This window comes from Aristolochia californica, unplaced genomic scaffold (genome assembly GCF_029961685.1).
Source record: "Aristolochia californica isolate CCGP_79_NKW_82.1479 unplaced genomic scaffold, dmAriCali1.0.hap1 SCAF_1, whole genome shotgun sequence".
Classification (NCBI taxonomy): Eukaryota; Viridiplantae; Streptophyta; class Magnoliopsida; order Piperales; family Aristolochiaceae; genus Aristolochia; species Aristolochia californica.
Genome location: NW_027181770.1, coordinates 8666967 through 8687244, shown reverse-complemented (window position 1 = coordinate 8687244; position 20278 = coordinate 8666967). Strand labels below are relative to the sequence as shown.

The following is a 20278-nucleotide window of genomic DNA, read 5'->3' as shown; positions in this document are numbered from 1 at the left end:
TATAGTATAAGTGTTTTTTTTTTAAATCTCTATATGCATATAAAGCAAATGAACTGATTTAAAATTTTAACACTTTAAAAATATTTTTTAGAATTTCTTTTGCATCGGACCATAACCTGCAAGATTGCATTATACGACCCGACATGGCAGAGATGTAACCGTACTATCCGATACGTATCGGATTTACGAGACGGGCGACCTTCCATTGAGGCAGCCCAAGGTACAAGAGTCTTTAATCTTATACTAAACTAGAAAGCCCAAAGACTAACAATTGCTTTCGAAGCATAACAGAAGCGCGCCGGCTGGGGCGCCCGATTTGGGACGTATTTCATTACAGACTCGACGAGGCTCGATTGAGAAGAAGAAATTCGCAAACATGGTAAACGGCTTCCACTGATCTTCCTCTGTATTTGCTGTTTTTAAATTGCCTTTAAATTTTGTGTCCCTATCTGGTCGGCTTGCGTCTAATTTTGCTCGTGGATCCTTCTTTTTTGTTTTCTGCCTTCTAAACTTGCCTTGGTCGGGGGCTTCAGTGTCTCTAAGTTAAACTGTTTTTCGATCTCGAACTCGCTTGATATCTGGCTGATATCTGAGTTCGTGATCGAGCAAGCGAGATTTTCAATCCATTCATATTTGTTTGGTGTCTGATCTTGCTCCCTGTAATTTTGCTGCTTAAAATTTGGGTTTGTTTCTTTAAATCATGTGTGGGCGTTAGGGAGATTTCGAATGACTTTGAGCATTTCCATCTTTTGCAATCTATTTTCGTTTCCCTGCTGGCTTTTCCTGTTGGGCAATTCTGTAAACTTATCTCTTTGCTATGGTATGATTTCTGTAGGTTCTCTTGCAACCTGATCCATTTCTCAGTGAGCTGACAAACATGTACGAGCGTAGCCAGGAGAAGGGGTCCGTCTGGGTCACTCTAAAACGATGTAATCTCATGTGTTAGAAACTCTTTTCTTCTTGACTCATTTTAAATATGGTGCCTTACTGGTATGAGTTTGTTATTCTTTTCCTTTAGCTTCACTGAAGAGTAAAGCTGCAAGGCAGAAATTGGAGACTCAAGGGTCTGAAATCGAATATAGATGTTTGGTTCGTGCGACTGATGGTACAAAGACCATCTCCACCTCGGTAATGACACGCTTTTATCTTTCTCTATTCCCTGGCTAGTTTTTGTTTGATATTTGAACATTGTTCGGTGTGGACCCCCTCTTTACTTGTTTATATTTCAACTGTTATTCAAAAAACAAAAACAAAACAAAAAAAATCATTGTGCCCATCACGTCACTCGAGAGTGGATTTTTTGCGGTCTTAGGCAAATGTCATCTTCTTGTACCTTGAGCATGCCTGGGATAGAGACTTTAACCTGGGGCAAAGATGTTTTATGTCTTGTCATGTTTCATTCTCTCATTGCTTGAAAACAGGAAATGTTAAAACTAAAGATTGTACTTATAAGAAAAAGGTCTTGCAATAGTTTCTTTCTCTGTTGGCCCTGACTTTTCATTTTCCTTTCTATTATTAAGTGAGAGAAAAAGATGCTGAGCAGGGTATATGCCAACTTCACAACTTCAGTTGGATCACATAAGTTTAATTGAGATAATGTCAAGGCAGATATGGACTTATTGATCTTTTTTTATCAAGAAAGTCATGTGATGGATGCATGAACTATGAGCTGTAAGGGCAAGCAGTATCTAATAAAGATGTTGTGATTTTAGGTTGAGCTCGACTCTATCCCAAAATGACTAGCCACTTTGGAGGCCTATTGCTCAACATTATAACCCATTACCTTTTATTCCCATTTTTGAGTGTGAGAATTTTTCCACTCTACACTCTCCCTCACGTCCAGGCTTTATGCATAATGGGTTGGAGATGCGAGCAGTTGAGTCTAAGGCTCATCCCAAAATGATTAGCCAAATTAGGAAGTCTCTTTTCAACTAATAAATTCAAGATCTTTGTCCTCACCGATCCATGTGAGGCTATTCTTTAACACTTCTGTTCACGTTTAGGTCCTCTTTTGTAGCTCTACATGTGGATGATTTGGGTGGAGGTTCACGTATAAGTACGTGCTTTGATATCATGTGAAGTTGGGTCCACATACCATCCCAAAATGACTAGCCAAGATAAGACACCTCTTTTTCAACTAATAAATCCATGATCTTTGTACTCACTAATTCATGTGGGATTATTCTTTAACTCCTTCAATGAGGCACACAAACTCCTACTTCATGGAGCCCACAACACTTAAACTTCTACCTTATAGAGCCCATAACATGCAAACTCCTATCTCATGGAGCACAAAGGCCTCGGCTTGTGTTGGAAGATAGGGCCCAAGCTCACACGACCAAGGAAGACCCACATATCCAAGTGTGTTGGAAGATGGGCCCAAGCCCATAAGACCAAGGAAGACCCACATATCCAAGAGATGTGGAAGATGGGTTCAAGGCCCATAGATCAAGGAGAAGGCCCACAAGCATATACAATTATGGCAAGATGGTAAATAAAGGGTCATCTCATAGAGATGACATTGATGTAATTAAGTTAAAGTTCCAGGGTTAAAACCCTAAACCCTAAGTTCAGGGGTATTACTGTAATACATTAGTTTCAATAATCTATAAATAGAGCTTCAGGGGGAGGGTTAGGAAATCAAGTCCATAACCTCTTCTTCCTCTTGTTTTCTCTCAATGAGTCCCTTTCTCTTTTTTTCCATGAGCTAAATCCATGGAGTCCTGAAAATCAACATGGTATCAGAGCATTGATTTTCAGGACTCGTATTATGGTTTTACACAGTGTTGTTTTTTTTTTCTTTTGCTTTTGCTGCTGCTCAGCTCTTTGTGATTTCTCGTTTCATTACTATGTTTTTTTGTTTATTAATGGTCATTGTTGTCTTCTCTTTCCTGGAGTTGTGCCTCTTTACCTTTTTAGTTTTCGGCCATCCGGCCGTATATTTGATGATACGAATCCGCATCGCTTTCGCATATTCGTCCGCATTTCCTATTGGAGCTTTCCTACTTTTCATCGGAGGAGTTTTAGAAGGGAGGTTGATGATCGTTTTTCGTTTGTCTTCTGTTATTTTTGGAAGGGAGGTGGCCATTTCTGCCATTGCTGTTGTCTAGAGTTTCTCTGCTCTCACTTTTGTATCCAACAGATCGTATTACTATTGTTGTACATTGCCAATCAGATAATGCTTTTTTTAGAAGCAGATGTTTCAGTTTGTTTTGCTGCTTGGACACCTCATTAACGGCAGATACGTATCTCTTTAAGAATGAGATTTTTGTCAATGTTTGTTTCCTACAATGAATCGGACAGACTGACGGCACAGTGAGCTCACAACTCCTACGGTGGTGGACGAAACCACCACTATCTCACGGGATTGACGAAACAGTCCAAACCACCAAACGAGAGAGAGCGTTGAACTCTCTGGTTTCTCGGCGACGACAACAAACATGAGAGACAAAAGATAAATTCTTCCCGTTGGGTTTTTTCCCCCTTTCATTATGTATTTAAGCTTTAGGTTTTCCTGTTACAAAATGGCCCATGGGCCAAATACAATGCCACCCATCCCATTAAGCCTAATCTAATAACCCTATGTACATAACCCAAATTATACAAAAATTATGAACATAAATTAAATCTAATATACATTTTAAGATATCGTAACATCCCCCCTCAAATTGATGCTGGTGAGTCAACCAACAACAATTTTTCAACCAACAAAATTATGTCGGCATTGAGACAATGCTTTGGTGAAGACATCGGTCACTTGAAGATCCGAAGAAATGTACGGAAGAGATATTACCTGGCGCTCCAAAGTGTCGTGGATGGAGTGACAGTCAACCTCAATATGCTTGGTGCGCTCATGGAAAACCGGATTGGCCGCAATCTGGATAACACTTGTATTATCTGCATGAAGCGGTGTAGATGAGGGCTAAAAAAACTGGAGCTCAGCAAGAAGACTGCGGAGCCAAATAACTTCAGAACACGTAGTAGACATAGCACGATACTCGACCTCGGTAGATGACTTGGACACCCGGTCTTGTTTCTTAAATTTCCAAGAAATCAGTGCATCCCCTAAAAACATACACTAGTCTGTAGTAGAGTAGCGGGTATCAGGGCACCCTGCCCTATCAGCATCATTGTAGGCAACCAGACGTAGCACGGAGCCTGTAGGAAAGAATAAGCCACGAGCAGGGGAGCCGCGCAGATAGCGGATGATGCGCCGAACTGCCACAAGATGAAGGTGCCGAGGAGATGACATAAACTGACTGACCTGATGAACAACATAGGAGATGTCTGGGTGAGTAGTAGTCAAGTATATGAGACTCCCGACCAGTTGTCGATAGATAGTCGGATCATCAAGGAGACCCTTCATCTTTCCTATATTTGACATTGACCTCCATAGGGGTAGCCACCGAAGATGTGTCCTCCAACCCAACGAGAGTAATAAGATCTTGAATATACTTATGTTGGTTTAAGAAAATACCTTTGGGTGTGTGATGTACCTCCAACCCTAAGAAGTATGTGAGTTGTCTAAGATCCTTCATATGAAAAGTGGCATGCAACACCTTCTGAAGCGTGGTAATCAGTCCAAAGTCGGTGCCAATAATGATGATGTCATCCACATAAACCAAGAGAATGACCATGCCTGCGGCAGACTTATGATAGAAGAGAGATGAATCATACTGACTTTGGGTAAGCTTGTGGAGGATAAGTGCTCCACGAAACTTCTCAAATCAAGCCCGGGGGCTTGTTTAAGCCCATACAAAGGACGATGTAGTTTGCATACATGATCAAGAGAGGATGTAGACATACCTGAGGGAAGCTTTATGTAGACATCTTCCTGCAGATCACCGTGGAGAAAGGCATTCTTCACATCCATCTGATGCAGTGGCTAGGATTGAGATGCTGCAATGGATAAGATAGTACGGACTGTGGTCATCTTGGCAACTGGTGCAAAAGTTTCCTCATAATCAATCCCATATTCCTGCCTGTTCCCCAGGGCCATAAGGCAGTCTTTGTACCGATCCAACGATCCATCTGAACGCAGCTTGACAGAGAAGACCCATTTACTCCCAAGAGGCCGAATAGTAAGAGGGCAAGCCACAATGTCCCAGGTGTGATTCTCCTCTAGCGCTTGTAGTTCAGTTTGTATTGCCTTTTGCCAACACTCATGTGCCATAACCTGTTTATAGCCAGAAGGAATGGAAATAGAAGACAAAGTAGCTACCAGAGATACAGGGGAGGGAAAACTATACTTGGCAGGAGGGTAAGAACGATGCGTGGATCTGCGAAGAGTGATGGGAGCGGGAGCAGGAGCAGAGGAAGGATGAAGAGCAAGCGCCAGCTCAGGATGAGGAGGGCGCAACGATGCTGTGGGGTGAGGCTCATCAAAGCTTGCCAAACTAGACAGAGTGGCAGGCGGTAGAGTAACTTGAGATGGAAAGAAATATTGATTTTCAAAGAAGACCACATTCTAAGAAACACGGATTCGATGCGCCTAGGAATCATAGCAAACATAGCCCTTTTGAGAACCGACATACTCAAGAAATGCACACATAACTGATTGGGCTGTGTTCATGATTAGGTAGATGCACAAAACAAACACAACCGAACGTCTGAAGATCAGTGTAGGACGGAGAATAACCAAATAATTTAACAAAGGGAGAGACATGATGCAAGATAGGCGAGGGCAGGCGGTTGATTAAATGAACGGAGGTAGAGAGAGCTTCAAAACCTAGGAGGAACGGATGATTCAATGAGAAGGGTGCAAACCATATCAAGAAGGTGACGATTTTTTCGCTCAGCAACACCATGTTGTTGTGGTGTCGAGGGACAAGAACGCTGAGAGAGAATGCCTTTGCTTTGAAGAAATTCCTGGAATTCCGCCAACATGTACTCGCCTCCAGAGTCAGAGCGGAGTACTTTAAGGTGAGTAGAGAATTGTGTTTCAATGAGTGCAAGAAACCTCTTAAAAACGACAAAAACTTCAAACTTAGCCCGTAAAAAGTAGACCCAGGTAAATCGACTAAAGTCATCAATAAAGGTGACAAAGCACTTAATCTGTGCATGTGAGACAGCAGAAGCAATTCCCTAGACATCACTATGAATAAGGTCAAAGCAGTGGGAGGCATGCGAGGCATGATGCGGAAATGGTAGAAATTTACTTTGGCCAAGTTTACATGATGAATAGTCAAAATAAGTATCAAGAGAAGTGCAGTCTTGATTGCCTAATAAACTCGATTTAAACAATGTACGAAGTACAACTGAGTTTGGGTGGCCTAGACGTTTATGCCACATCTTAGTGCCAGACCCAACAACATTACAAGCAAAAGAAAGTACATGAGAATGTGGAATAACAGTGGATTGAAAGATTTAAAGTGGAAATAGCCTGCGCACTTTAGGCCCCTTCGCGATCACCTTCCCCGAAGCTTGATCCTGCACAACACAGCCAGAGCGAGAAAACTGAACATTACAGTTTTTATCAACCAATTGAACAACAGACAAAAGGTTTGTCGATAGGTCAGGAGACACAAAGACATCAGCTAAAGATGGAGAGAGATCACCAACAACACTGATAGGCAGACTGTGGTCATCAGCAGTGTTGATGTACAGGTTGCCATCATACTTTCTGACTTTCGAAAGAGATACAACATTGTTGGTCATGTGGTTAGAGGCACCGAAATCAAAATACCTTGGTTGAGTAGAAAGTTTCTGCTTACCTGAGATACCAAAAGTAGAAAAAGCAGATATGATCATCTGTTGTACCATTTCAGGAGTGAGGGTGGTTGAACTTGCAAGTGCTGGAGGAACTGGAATGGTAGTGACTGGGACGGCAGGCGGCAATGCTGCAGAACTCGTAGTACCAGTGGAGGCATGATAAGTTGTATTCTTCCTCCTTTCAGGGCATGTAGGACAAACTGCGATGAAATGACCCAACTTCTTGCATTAGCTACAGGACCTCTTGGGGCATTCTCGAGCAAAGTGACCATATGCCTTGCAGTGGAAGCACTGAACAGAACTCGTGTCCCGACCCTTATTTCTTCCTTGTGCTACATAAGCTACAGGAGCCGAGATATCAGCCTGGACTCGATGTTATATGCCAGCCTGAGTAGCAATGCGCTGCTCCTCCCTGAGAAGTTCACTCAAACAGGCATCCAGTGATGGCACTGGATGACGTTTCATCAGATGTGACCAAGCAATCTCAAATTCTTGACGGAGCTTCAACAAGAATTGATCCCTTTTACTGGTTTCATGTACGACTTGCACAACAGAGAGAGCAGCAACAGGGACATCCTCATAAGCAATGTCAGTGTAGTCAGCCCATAGATTTTGGAAGCCCGAGAAATATTATTCATTGGAACGGTTGCCTTGCGTGAAATTTGCCATTTCATATTCAACTTGAAATCGAGGGGCCGTGTTGATTTAACGATAAATCTTGTGAAGGTAATTCCACATATCTACTGCAGTTTTGTAGGGCCTTAGATTAAGGACTAGATGAGGCTCAATGGATCCAAGTATCCATGTCATGACTCTAGCATCCAAGATGATCCATTTTGACAATGCGTCATCATCGCCAGGTGCCGGATCACTCCCATCAATATGACCCCATAAATCCTTTCCCTGAACAAATAACCGGAACTGAAATTCCCAAGCACCGTAGTTCTTGCCCGTGAACCGAATAGGAGAGAAATCTAACTGGTCTGTTGACATGATAAGATCGGATCCAACAAAATTCCCGATCTACCCCCGCAATATCAGAAATTTCAAATATACCCCCACTACTCGGAAATTCCAAATAGATCCCCACACCTTCAGAAATTCAAGATCTGCCCCCAAACTATCAGAAATTCGAAATATACCCCCACACCTTCAGAAATTCCAACTATACCCTCACACCTTCAGAAATTCCAGATCTGGCCCCAAAATATCAGAAATTCCAGATCTGCCCCCAAAATATCAGAAATTCTAAATTTACCCCAAAACCTTCAGAAATTCCAAATCGGCCCCCAAAGTTTCTGAAAATTTCAGAATGACCTTATGCAAATAATTTTCCTCTTAATCATATGTGAACAGAGGGCGGAAAAAAAAACGAACCTTTTCTTTTCCCCTTCCCCCGAGAACTCCTTTCCCGGCGAGAACCCCCTTCCCGGCAACGGAACCACCCGTTGGAGCTTTTCCGACGACTTCTCCGAGCTCAGACGGTGTTTTCCGACAACCCCCAAAAGCGCTGCCGAAATCAGAGTCGTCGGACAGGGATACTTCGGGCGGAAAACCTTCGGATGGAGATGCTTTGTCATTCTTCGGACGAATCCAGTTCTAATACCATGTCAATGTTTGTTTCCGACAACGAATCAGACAGGCTGACGGCACAGCGAGCTCACAACTCCTACGGTGGTGGACGAAACCACCACTATCTCACGGGACTGACAGAACGGTCCAAACCACCAAACGAGAGAGAGCGTTGAGCTCTCTGGTTTCTTGGCGAAGACAACGAACCCGAGAGACGAAAGATAAATTCTTCCCGTTGGGGTTTTTCCCCCTTTTATTATGTATTTAAGCTTTAGGTTTTCCTGTTACAAAATGGCCCATGGGCCCAATACAATGCCACCTAACCCATTAAGCCTAATTTAATAACCCTATGTACATAACCCAAATTATACAACAATTATGAACATAAATTATATCTAATATACATTTTAAGATATCGTAACAATTTTTTCGATTATCGTTGCTGTTTTCGGAAGTCTCTGCTCTTTGCTGGTTAACAACAGATTTCGGAAATTTCCTGTTTGGAAAGTTTCCGTTTCTGTATTCTAGTGCTGAATTGTTTTGCTGCCAGTTGAAACCGAGCCACACCAGTTTGCTGAGATATCCATTGCTACTCGTATTTCCGAGTTTGATCTTCCTGGTTCATAACCCTCTGTCTGACAGTGTTATTCGGGAGCTTCACCAGCGGGCATTTGGTGCTTAATTCCGAAAAATTGCTTAGCTCACGATATCTCTGCTACCTGGCTTACTGAATCCGATTTTGATTTTAGTCTGCTGAAATTTCGGAAGCGGGGAAGACGACTCTGCTGTTTCTTCCGAGTTATTCTAACGGATCTCTTATCTTTGGAAATTGCTGATCTGATTTATCTGCTGAAGATCTTCAGTTCACTGGATTATTTCCCCAGCCAAAAACTTCGGCAAATACCCATGTTTTATTATCTTCGGGAAGACAACTCTGCTGGCATCCTTGTATAATGACTGCCCCTATCTACACTTGGCATGTGCAGCAGCTACTTATCACCATGCTTCTGTTGTCTATTTGACGTGGTTGTAATCTCTAGATGAGGTGTGACCTTGGTGTGGCTGCTGGGATTGAAGTTTGCATGAGAAGCTGTTGCTGATTCATGTGATGTTTCCGCTGCTAGTTAGTGTTCATGCTGAATTGATAAGCTACTTGTTCTGGTTGGAGACGTCAGACACCCATGGTGTTTCTGACAGCAGCTACAAACACAACTGCAATTAATTTATCATTGAATGGTGTCGATGCCACTGCAGTAGTTCTGTTTTCTTACCGAAGAAGATGACTGCCGCTCTGTTCAGAGCCGCGCGGGGAAGACGACCCTGTTGCCTGATTAATTTTTTATGCTTGTTTCCGGAGATAGCATTTTTCGTTCTTCCAAGCTGCTGTCCCTTTGTTCGGCCGACTGCGGGGAGGAAGACGGAAGCTGTGTTCGGCCACAGGAGTTGATAAATTTTTCCTAAGTTAGGAAAAATTAAACCCGCCGGTTCAGTGCCTGATTGCAACCTAGACTGGGCCGAGTTAACTCAGTGACCCAGCAACCCTAGCTCAGCCTATGCTCTGCTGAGTTAACTTGGTCTGGGTCAACTCAGGTCCGGGTCAACCTAACTTGGCCCACTTATTTTCTGCTTCGGTATACGTGTCTGGACCAAAGCTTATACATATTTCTGCCACGACTCGGATATATGATCTATTATTTAACTCGGTGTGACTCAGTAAATTTTTTCTCTGGCTAGATTATTATTTTTGAAGAATTGACAGATTATTCCTTGGTCAGCATTTTATTTGGTATAGATATTTGCATTGGATAATTTTACAAGGATTATTTTGGTTCGTGTTATATGGGCTAAAGCCCATTACAATTGTTGCTATTATAACTCATTGGATGAGATATTATTATTGAAGAAGAGGTGGCCTCAATATACGTTACATTACCGAGACGGAGGAGCTTATTACTACATCCACTACCCGTAAGGACATCTATGTTATTTCACCGTGGTGGAAGAGTTTATTATTAACTCTAAGTTATACCCCCATGAATTGGCAGTTATTACTCCTACCATTTGAGAGTCGTTGTCATGTGGAGGGACACGGTGATGGAGGAGTTTCTTTATTACACTTCCGAACAGCGTATAGACCCACTACCTACAATAATAGGAGTGACACTACCTACAAAATATAGGAGTGTGGTGAACATCCAACATGAGTTATTTGATTGGATTTAAGAGCAATGTCATACGACTTGAAGTGATTTTACTCTCACTTTTCTTATGCCAGCTGGGTCTCATGAACGAGAGCACTAGCGTGAGGGGGAGTGTTGGAAGATGTGCCACGTTATACATAAAAAGATTTTATACATCATTTGCAGCAACTTGGGAGTTCATGCTGTTCTCTCACCCCCAACTTGAGGGGGAGTGTTGGAAGATTGGGCCCAAACCCACACGACCAAGGAAGGCCCACATATCCAAGTGTGTTAGAAGATGGGCCCAAGCCCATAAGACCAAGGAAGACCCACACATCCAAGAGATGTGGAAGATAGGCTCAAGGCCCATAGATCAAGGGGAAGGTCCACAGGCACATACAATGATGGCAAAATGTTAAATAAAGGGTCATCTCATAGAGCTGACATTGATGTAATTAAGTTAAAGTTCCAGGGTTAAAACCCTACACCCTAAACTCTAAGTTCGAGGGTCTTATTGTAATACAGTAGTTTCATTAATCTATAAATAGAGCTTCAGGGGGAGGGTTAGGAAATCAAGTTCATAACCTCTTCTTCCTCTTGTTTTCTCTCAATGAGTCCCTTTCTCTTTTTCTCTATGAGCTAAATCCATGGAGTCCTGAAAATCAACAGCTTGCACACACAACCTGGGCTTTGATACCACTAAGGAGACAACATGACATCTTGCACTGAAGAAAGAATGGTGCAGGAAGACAACGAAATAGCAAATTCTTTGTAATGACTTGACAAAGAATTGAAAGACACATAATGAGTTAACAAATATCTAGTGGACATGCGTGCACCCTTACAAAGAGCAATGGGAAAGTCTAGATTACTTACCTCAGAAGTTGTAGACGAAGAGGATCTTGGTATAGGCGAGAAAGAGGAAACATTGATGGGTGTTCGACCAATTTTCCTTTGCTATACTGGTAATGGCTTTGGTGAAATAATAGATGGTGTTTGGCTAGGAACATTTTTCACTGGAGTAGGAGCAATTGTACCTGTATCTTCAAGAGATAGATTCTTTGTGGGAGGCAGAGAAAAAAGGAACATCCTCAAAGAATGTCACATTAGTAGATACAAATGTTTTGTTAAATGAAGGGCAAAAATATTTGTGTCCCTTCTGTGTAAAAGAATGACTTAGAAACACACACTTGAGTGTGCGAGGAGACAATTTATCAGTAGAGGAACCAAACATACACATCCAAAGTACAAGGATAGAGGGAAAATAGTGTAGCTGTTGGATTTAGTATTTGGAGAAGAATTTTTCCTACAAGTACTGAAAAATGCGTCCTGTTTATAAGAAAGCAGGTAGTAATTACAACATTACCCCAATACGACTTGGGAACATGCATATGGATTAACATTGTCTACGCAACTTCTAGAAGAGGACAATTTTTTCTCTCAGGCATTCCGGTTTGTTGTGGAGTAAATACACATGAAGATTGATGAATTATCTCACGAGTATGATAGAAGATATCAAAATTTTGATTCATAAATGCCAACCCTTTATCAGTATGAAAAATACAAAGAGATGCATCAAATTGGGTTTTTATTTCATTATAGAAATTCTGAAATTCATTGAACACTTGTGATTTCTCCAATAAGAGATACACCAAAGTATTACGACTGAAATCGTCCATAAGCAAAACAATATACTTAGAAACAAAAACACTAGAAACAGGACAAGGTCCCCATACATCGGAATGAACTATCTTGAATAAACTATTATTTTTTGTTTGACTTAAGGAAATGAAATTTGATGATGCTTTCCCAGTTGACATGACTCGTACTGAAATGATAAACTGGATGACAATTTAGGAACTAGTTGAACCAACTTTGTTGGAGAAGGATGTCCTAGTCGTGAATGCCACAGGAAGGGTGAAACTATAGCTTGTAGAACATATAAAATTTGTTGTGGGAAGCCTTCTAGGTGATATAATCCTCCTCTTTCCCGTGCATACCTCCTCATCGTGATATCATGAAATACCCAATGAGTAGGATAGAAAGACACTGAGCAATGCATGGACTTTGTGAGTTGACTAGACCTATGAACAAAAGAGACAGACCCATCAACAAGGGTAACATATTAAAGAATAAAAAATTAACTAAAATCGGTGAATAAGGATGACATACCTGACATATGGTATGAAACACCTAAATCAATAACCCATGAATACCCATGACTCAGGTGTAAAATGGACGTACTTGAATTGGCAAGAGTGGCTGTAGGATGTGTATACTGAGCTATAGATGTCGAGGAGGAGGACGCTAAAGTCAACTGAGCAATGTGCTGGGCAAGCTCCTGCAACTCATTAGGGGCACCAGGTTATATACCGTTGCTCGACTGGAAGAGGTCTCAGTACTATCCTAAATAGAAGAGTTGGCACATGCTGGCTTACCGAACCTAGTTCTAGCACTTATCTGCAAAATGGTTTGTGCGTCCACAGTGAGCACCTTCTATCACTCTTACTATCACTATGACTTCTCTCTCTATTACAGCCATCACGGCCGCTGCCTCTACCACTTCCACGATGACCTCATACAAATTTTGAGTGTCCTTGAGAGTTAAGTGCAGCTGCATCTACACCTTTAGCTTCTTTATTATCCTTGGATGTAGCTGCTGTCTCTGCACGTTAACTCTGTTAAAGGCTTAAAGAGTGACGAAACGTCATAGAGGCTTGTAAGTAAGCTCGAACTGCGTCAAATTCTGGTCCCAAGCCATCCAAAAACTTAGCGAAATGTATCTGCCTTTGTTGTTTCCGAAGCTCCTTTTCATATATGGTGAAAAAATGAAAAATGCTAATTTCCTACAAAATACCTGCAACTCATTGTAGTAATCAGTCATTGTTCTTTCACCTCTCTTAAGACTAAATAGTTTAGCATATAATTCATACATCCTAGACAAATTGCTTTTCTGCACATACAAGGCTTCCAAAGACACTCACATTTCCTTAGTTGTCTTTTACTTCATGATCTGACTCCTCAATTTGGAGTCCATACTAGTAAGTAACCAGGTCATGACCTGGCTATCTTCAACTACCCAGTAATCTGTAATAGGAACTGGTGAATCATCTCTAATAAACTGACTTTTGTTTATCTTTTAGATAGATATATTTTTACTAGACCAACTGAGGTAATTCTGACCATTTAACTTCTCTGTAGTGATCAGGATAGTTATTTTCACTTTAGAACTTCCAAATTTTCTTGTGGGAGTTATTATCTCACAAAAATTATCCTTAAAGACAATCAACATAGTCAAAGGTTATAGTCAACACGTTTTGATGTCTATGCAGGCTATGTGTGTCCCACCTCAACAATTAGGGCTTTGACAAAAAACTCGAACTTCAACCAGTAATATGCATAACTGGTGGGGATACCAGTATACGCATTGGGCCCCAGTGATCCACCAATTATGGTTGAAATTATTTTTATTTTATTTTATTGTAGTTTATCTTTCTTGATTTTATTGGATTTGTTCAGATGACCTTATCTATTTTGAATTTAAAATTTTAATTTTATTTTTAGTTTATCTTTCCTGATTATATTGGATTTGATTAGATATTGATCTTATCTATTTTGAATTTTAAATTTTAATTTTTGTTATTTATAGGCTATAACAGGATGTTGAAAGTAGCATAGAAAATGAATTAATAAAATCTCCCTATTTATGGTCTCTCCCTTTCCCCCTCCCCTTTCTTCTTCTTCTTCTCCTTCTTCTTCTTTCTTCTCTATTCTTCTTCTTTTAAATTATTCTTCTCAATTCTCCCATTTTTCATTCCAAATTCTCTTTTCTTCCTCTCCATTTTCTTTCTTTCTCTTTCTAATTCCAGCAATTAATCGACATTCAGATATGATAATTAAAATCATGCCTCATCCTGCATCAATAACACTTTCAACAAGATTAATTACAGTCTTAAGCAATAAAAAACAGCAAGAAATTGTCTGACGTCAGCCTCGCTAAAGATGTCGCTGAAGATGTCGCAGACATCAAGCATAGGGTTAGGACGTTGTGCGACTTCTGATTGGATAGTCCCAAGTTACAACCCTCTTGAGGCACTAATTAGGCATAAAATTGCTCAACAGGCAGCATGAACCATCAACCCTAGGGTTATGGCACGAAAAGAAACAAGAAAAATCAAACCTTGACTTTCAGTTGGTACCAAATCCTGAAATCCCTTTCTCTGGAAGGTTACTATGTTAAAAAAAAGAAAGGAGTGCTTCAGAGGTTCATTATCAAGACTCTATTCCTTTGATACCATGACTAAGGAGGTCTATTACTGAACCTTATAATCCGTTACCTTTTCTTTCCATTTTTCTCTATGGACGTTTTCCTATTCAACAAAAGATTTTGGGTTTTGTTATAGAGGAAATTGTTAGACAACCCTCTCGCCCCCCGATCAAGGCTATCTGGGCCCTCCACCATCGGGCCACTTCAAGCTTAACTTCGATGGGAGCGCTCTTGGTTGCCCTGGCCCTGCGGGATATGGAGGAGTTATCCATGATGCAAATGGTAATTACCTCTTCTCTTTTGCGGGCCCTCTTGGTATCTCCGACTCCACAATAGCATAACTCTTGGGCATGTTGAACGGAATTCAAATTTTTTCTAGTCGGCTCACGAGCTCACTCTGCATCAAAGGCGACTCAAAGGTTGTTATTTATTTTTTATTTTTGAAATGAACTCAAAGGTTGTTATTAACTGGTGTGCAAACTCTATCAGACCTCCGTGGCGTCACTGGGACATGTACTCAGAAATTTGAATTTAATTTCCCTTTTGAATTGTACTTGGAAGCACATTCCTTGTTCTGCCAATCATTTGGCAGACATTCAGGCTAAGGCGGGCATTTCATTCCTACACCTTGTTCTGGAGGAAGGCCCTCTTTCCTAGGTTTGATTTGTACTTCTGTCTTCTTTTAATAGTTTAATAGTTCTGTTGTTGTCATTTTTCTTTCTCTTTCTTTTGTTGGATTAATCCAATGGTTTAGTGATTGATGCATGTGGATGGTGACATGCCTCATTCATGTTTTTCTCACTAAGATCTCATTTAACCTGTTTGTTTTGGAATTGTTTTAGCATTAGTAACTTGAACTTGATAGTTTGATTTGAGATTAGAGTGTGACTATGTGATGGGTGTATGCCAAAAAGCATGAAGGCACAAGACGATTGTAAGTCGGACTATGCCTTATGGTGCATGATGTTGGCTGTGAAGAAGCAGCTGAAGATGAGCATGGATGGAGGCGAGGAAAAAAAATCTACATTCGCAGCCTTTCCTATCTCTTATTTTTCCTTTATCCCTTGCTTGACGGCTGTAGCTAACATTATTAGGGCATTGGGAGAAAATTCTTTGTGTGTGTGTGTGTGTGGTGGTGGGGGGGGGGGGTGTTGAATGTTGAAGGCTCTGAAACTTATGAGACTTCTTTCAGTCCTTGATGCCACCCGTATTTGTGGATGGGGAGATGACACAATGATTTGGAAGTGGGACCCATTTGAATCTTATACTGTGCCTTACTTGTACTCTCATATTTGTGGTTATCACCTTGACAATAATCCTATTGAGGGAGCTCTATGGCATACTAAAATGCCCTAGAAGTCATGAATAATGTGCATCAAATTGGTCCAGACTTAAGTTGGACCAATTGTTTTTTGTTCAAATAATTTGATCCATTATCTGAACAAAAATGAATAAAAGCACCAAAATGTGTTTTTATTTCAGCATATAATTTGAGAAATACATCAAATACTTCTATTTTCTCCTGAAGGAGGTATATCCAAGTCACTCGACTATAATCATTTATAAAAGTTAAAAAATACTAGTAACCAAAAGAACTAGGAAGCTGACATAGACCCCATACATCTGAATATACTGAAGAAATAAGACATTGATTCTATTGACTACTTAGAGGAAATGAACTGTGGTGGTGCTTCCCTAGTTGACATGACAGGCCATCAAAAGAAGTATCAAAAGGAATAGTAGGAAGAAATTGACAGAGCTAAAATATTAATGGATGACCCAACCGCAAATGCCATATTTAAGGTGAAAATGCAACATTTAATGCAATTGACTTCTCTTCAGGACAACATCAAGATAGTACAGCCCATCTCTCTCATACCCCAAACTAATCTATTTCCTCGCCTGCAAGTCCTGAAACACACATTGAGAGGGAAAAAATGTGATGGAACAATTAAGTGATTGAGTGAGTTTGCTAATTGGCAGTAAGTCGATAGGAAAATTTGAACATACAACATAGACATGAAGGAAATACCAGATGAAGGGTGAACATCCCCTTTACAACAAGTAGAAACTTCAGCCAATGTAATTGATTTATGAAATGAATATGGTGACACATTTGAAAAAATATAAGACATACATGACATATGGCTGGAGGTACCAGAGTCTATTACCTAAGAGGATGCAGAAGAAACATGAAGTGTAGATATACTTGAACTTGCTATTGTGGTATTAGTAGTTGGAGGATTTGATTGTGCCTGAGAAGCTAGAATAATTTCACTATTTGTCATGCTAGCTGACCCAATTGCTGTAATATTTTTTGTAATGTATCCTGGGTACTCCCTGAAGATCCAATTTCACTATTAGTCACTTCTCCACTCTCTATAGAAACATTAAAATTAACCCAGACAGGGTTTCCAAATTTATCCTTACACTTGTCTGAGAAATGATTGGATCTACCACAATGCACACCCTTTCTATCTATACAACCTCTACCTTCACCTCCATTGTCACTCCCATGGCCTCTACTCCCAAATCCTCCTCGTCAACTTCTAGACGATTCAGATCTATTAATATTAATGGCAACATCAGAACCAGCTGGAGTTTTACCATTTTTCATGGCTCCTTCAGCCTGAAGAACTCTATTATATACTCTCTCCAATGTATGATCACCATTATCAGCCAGTGTCTGTATGTTAATTATTGAGTTACACTTTGATCATCCTTGGTCATACCAAAGAATTTTGCATAAAGCTCATATGTTCTTGGCAAATTTGTTTCTTGGGAGCAAACCGCCTTCAATATGTCCATATTTCTTTTGAGGTATTACGGCTCATTTGTTCACTTAGATTTTTGTCCATGCTATTGATTAGCTAAGTCATGACTTGACTATCTTGAACTTCCCAGTCCTCATTAGGAGGACCAGGGGATTCTCTCTTATGTATTTCTGCTTTCTTTTGGCCTTAAGTAACATTTGAGCTGATCTGGACCAATTAATATAGCTTCTTCCATTCAGTTTGGTAGAGGCTATCTAAGTAGTGTGTGACTCCTTGGACTATGAACTTCTTGAGCCTCTTGATAGTGTTACTAGTTCACCGGAGTCTGCCATTAATCAATTTCCAACAAACAACTCCACAACACTCGCTGAAATATAATTCAGATGCACCAAGATAAAAAAAACTCATAGAAAACTCCAATTGGTATAGTTTCACTAACACTACACCAATCAACAAAAAACAGCGTCCCAAGTAGTTAACTTGGATTGATGGCAGACATGATGCTTATGATGCAGGCAGACACAGGTCTATGAAGGGTGCACTGGCACAAAGAGTGTAAAAAAACCCTAACAACCCCTAAGGGGCACAATATCACATAAAATTGTTCAATTGACAGCACAGCCATCAATCCTAGGGTTATGACACAAATAAATGGAAAAAAGTTGGACCTTTACCTTCAATCAGCAGCAATTTTGTGAAATTACCCTTCTTGGGAAACTTGTTGGCTTGAGGGGATGAGGATTCTTTCTTAAAAACCTACATCAATCAGATTGATTGCTCTGATACCGTGTAAAATGAAGAAAAATAAAGAATTTTGGAAGAAGAAGACAGTGGAGGAAAAGAAAAGCTAAGAAAAGAGGGAGAAAGGGAGGTCTCACGTTGAGAGAAAGAGTCTGGTTAGAGGATCTTCTCTTTATTGATAACTTAGTCAACTCTAAAAGTTTGAGGCTGGGTATTGGGTTTTAAATGAAAGATGATGGTGGTGTTCTGTAACAGTGTGTGAGGCTTCACTTTGTGGTTTATTGTTAAATGACCTTTTCTTAGGGAGAGTTTGACAAGAAATGTGGTACGGAAATTTCTTATTCAAAGTATATTGTTTCATTCTACCTGTTTTGAATTTCAGTGGCTATACATGTTGGAAAGAATAATTTAGGCTGGGTAATGCTAGATGTTTTTCTCTCCCGTTAAAGTTGATGATACATGCCAGTAGTATGGAATCAACCAATAAATGCTATAAGGAAAGTTAAAACTGCTCATGTTTACATAATGCATCTAATTTATTGTTCGGGTAATTTCCAAATGTGGGCCTAAGTTTTGGATATCTCTCTCATAGTACTATGTTTCTAACATTGGGCTGCATAAATTAAGTCCAGTTTATTAGTCCAATCTGATGGAATCTGTTTTTGGTCAGGGCCTATAGTTTTCTGGCGTGTTTGTTTGCTCCATATCTTAGGCCAGTTGGCATTAAAGGGCTGTTAGTGTGTGAATGGTGGCCCTGGGTTTATTTCTGGCGGAAATTGCCACCTAAATTCTGCTAGTTATTCCACAATGGGCCCAGACCAAACTTTATGAGGTACTGGAGCAAATCTAAGCATGGTTTTGTTTTATTTATATGCCTTGAGTATATTCAATGCCTTGGGTTGGGTTATTTGTTTGGTCCTGGATGTAAGGAAAGTTTGGGTTGGTAAGAAGCCCTACAATATTGTGGTCTATATGTACATTATGTGTTTCAAGTTAGTTGTCTAGGTAAGAGGGGTTATTAATCGGTGAATGGTTGAACAATTGTTAAGACTTGGAAGATCTTGAGCTTATTAGTTGGGACTACAGCAAGTCATTTTAGAAGGAAAGGGTCTATCTTGAACAGAAGAACATGGAGGTGCCCATTTCCCCCTAAAATATATGCGGTAAAATAGTGAGTAGGAGCTCATTTCACTGCAGTTGTGGTTTTCTTATTGAGTTTTCTTTTCTGTCTTGGATATATTTTATCTGCATGTTGGTTAAAGCAATTGTTGCATGAATAGAAATCAGGTCTCTGTCCGTACTCAATTATTCAAGGTTTTAATTCTTCTTTTTGTGTGCTTGCATTGTTCAGCTTTCTGCGAAGGAGCATCTACGGTTTCAGGCATCTTATGCAACAATTCTTAGAGCTCATACGCACGCTCTAAAAAAGAGGGAGAGAAAAGACAAGAAGAAGACTGCAGAAGGGGATAAGAAGCAGCTGGGGGATGTGAAGAAGGCAAACACAACGAAGTCATAGTGCTTGTTGTTCATTTCGTTTTTCCTTATTTTTGGTAGTTGAGGATTCAGGTGTAGGATTCCGTTGGATTTACTGGGAAATGCAAGCTGCTAGAAGCTCTTAAGAGTTGTAATTCTTTGAACGGTGGTTCAAATGCAGTGAGAGCATTGTGAATATACGATTTTGCAGAATCATATGTGGTATTTTGGTTAGACTATTTTTTATTTATTTATGTGTGGATTGGGTATTTTGATTTAATGGTTACATGGGAGATCTCTAGTATCAGGTCTTAGGTTCAAGTCTCATGGGAAAAGAGGTGTCATATGCATGTATAATCAACTAAGAATTTTTTTTGGTGCTTTGGCATTTCTTAACTGTGCAGGTTTTTGTTTGAATTGATTCAGCAGTGTCATTGGTAAAATTGGTAATGCTTCAAGTTTATGTTCTCAAATGTATTTTCTGGACGCTTGATGTTTTTGAGTGTGCTTCAGGGAACAAAATCTTGCTATGATTTTGCTGCAATGACAAATTAACTGCC

At 40.3% G+C, this 20278-nt stretch overlaps 1 protein-coding gene across 1 annotated transcript; it reads left to right on the top strand.

Moving 5' to 3' along the window:
• Positions 1-270: 270 nt before the first annotated feature.
• On the top strand, positions 271-20135 carry LOC137944695 (signal recognition particle 14 kDa protein). The gene is made up of 4 exons (XM_068790417.1): positions 271-379; positions 836-929; positions 1019-1128; positions 19597-20135. The coding sequence occupies exons 1-4, from the start codon at positions 377-379 to the stop codon at positions 19759-19761; spliced, it is 372 nt and encodes a 123-aa protein (XP_068646518.1). The 5' UTR covers positions 271-376; the 3' UTR covers positions 19762-20135.
• The last annotated feature ends 143 nt before the right edge of the window (positions 20136-20278 follow it).

Bases quoted from the DNA above. Each gene is read 5' to 3' on its own strand.
- LOC137944695 (XM_068790417.1), top strand. The intron at 930-1,018 runs GTAATCTCATGT...CTTTTCCTTTAG, and splicing joins CTGGGTCACTCTAAAACGAT to CTTCACTGAAGAGTAAAGCT. The intron at 1,129-19,596 runs GTAATGACACGC...TGCATTGTTCAG, and splicing joins CAAAGACCATCTCCACCTCG to CTTTCTGCGAAGGAGCATCT.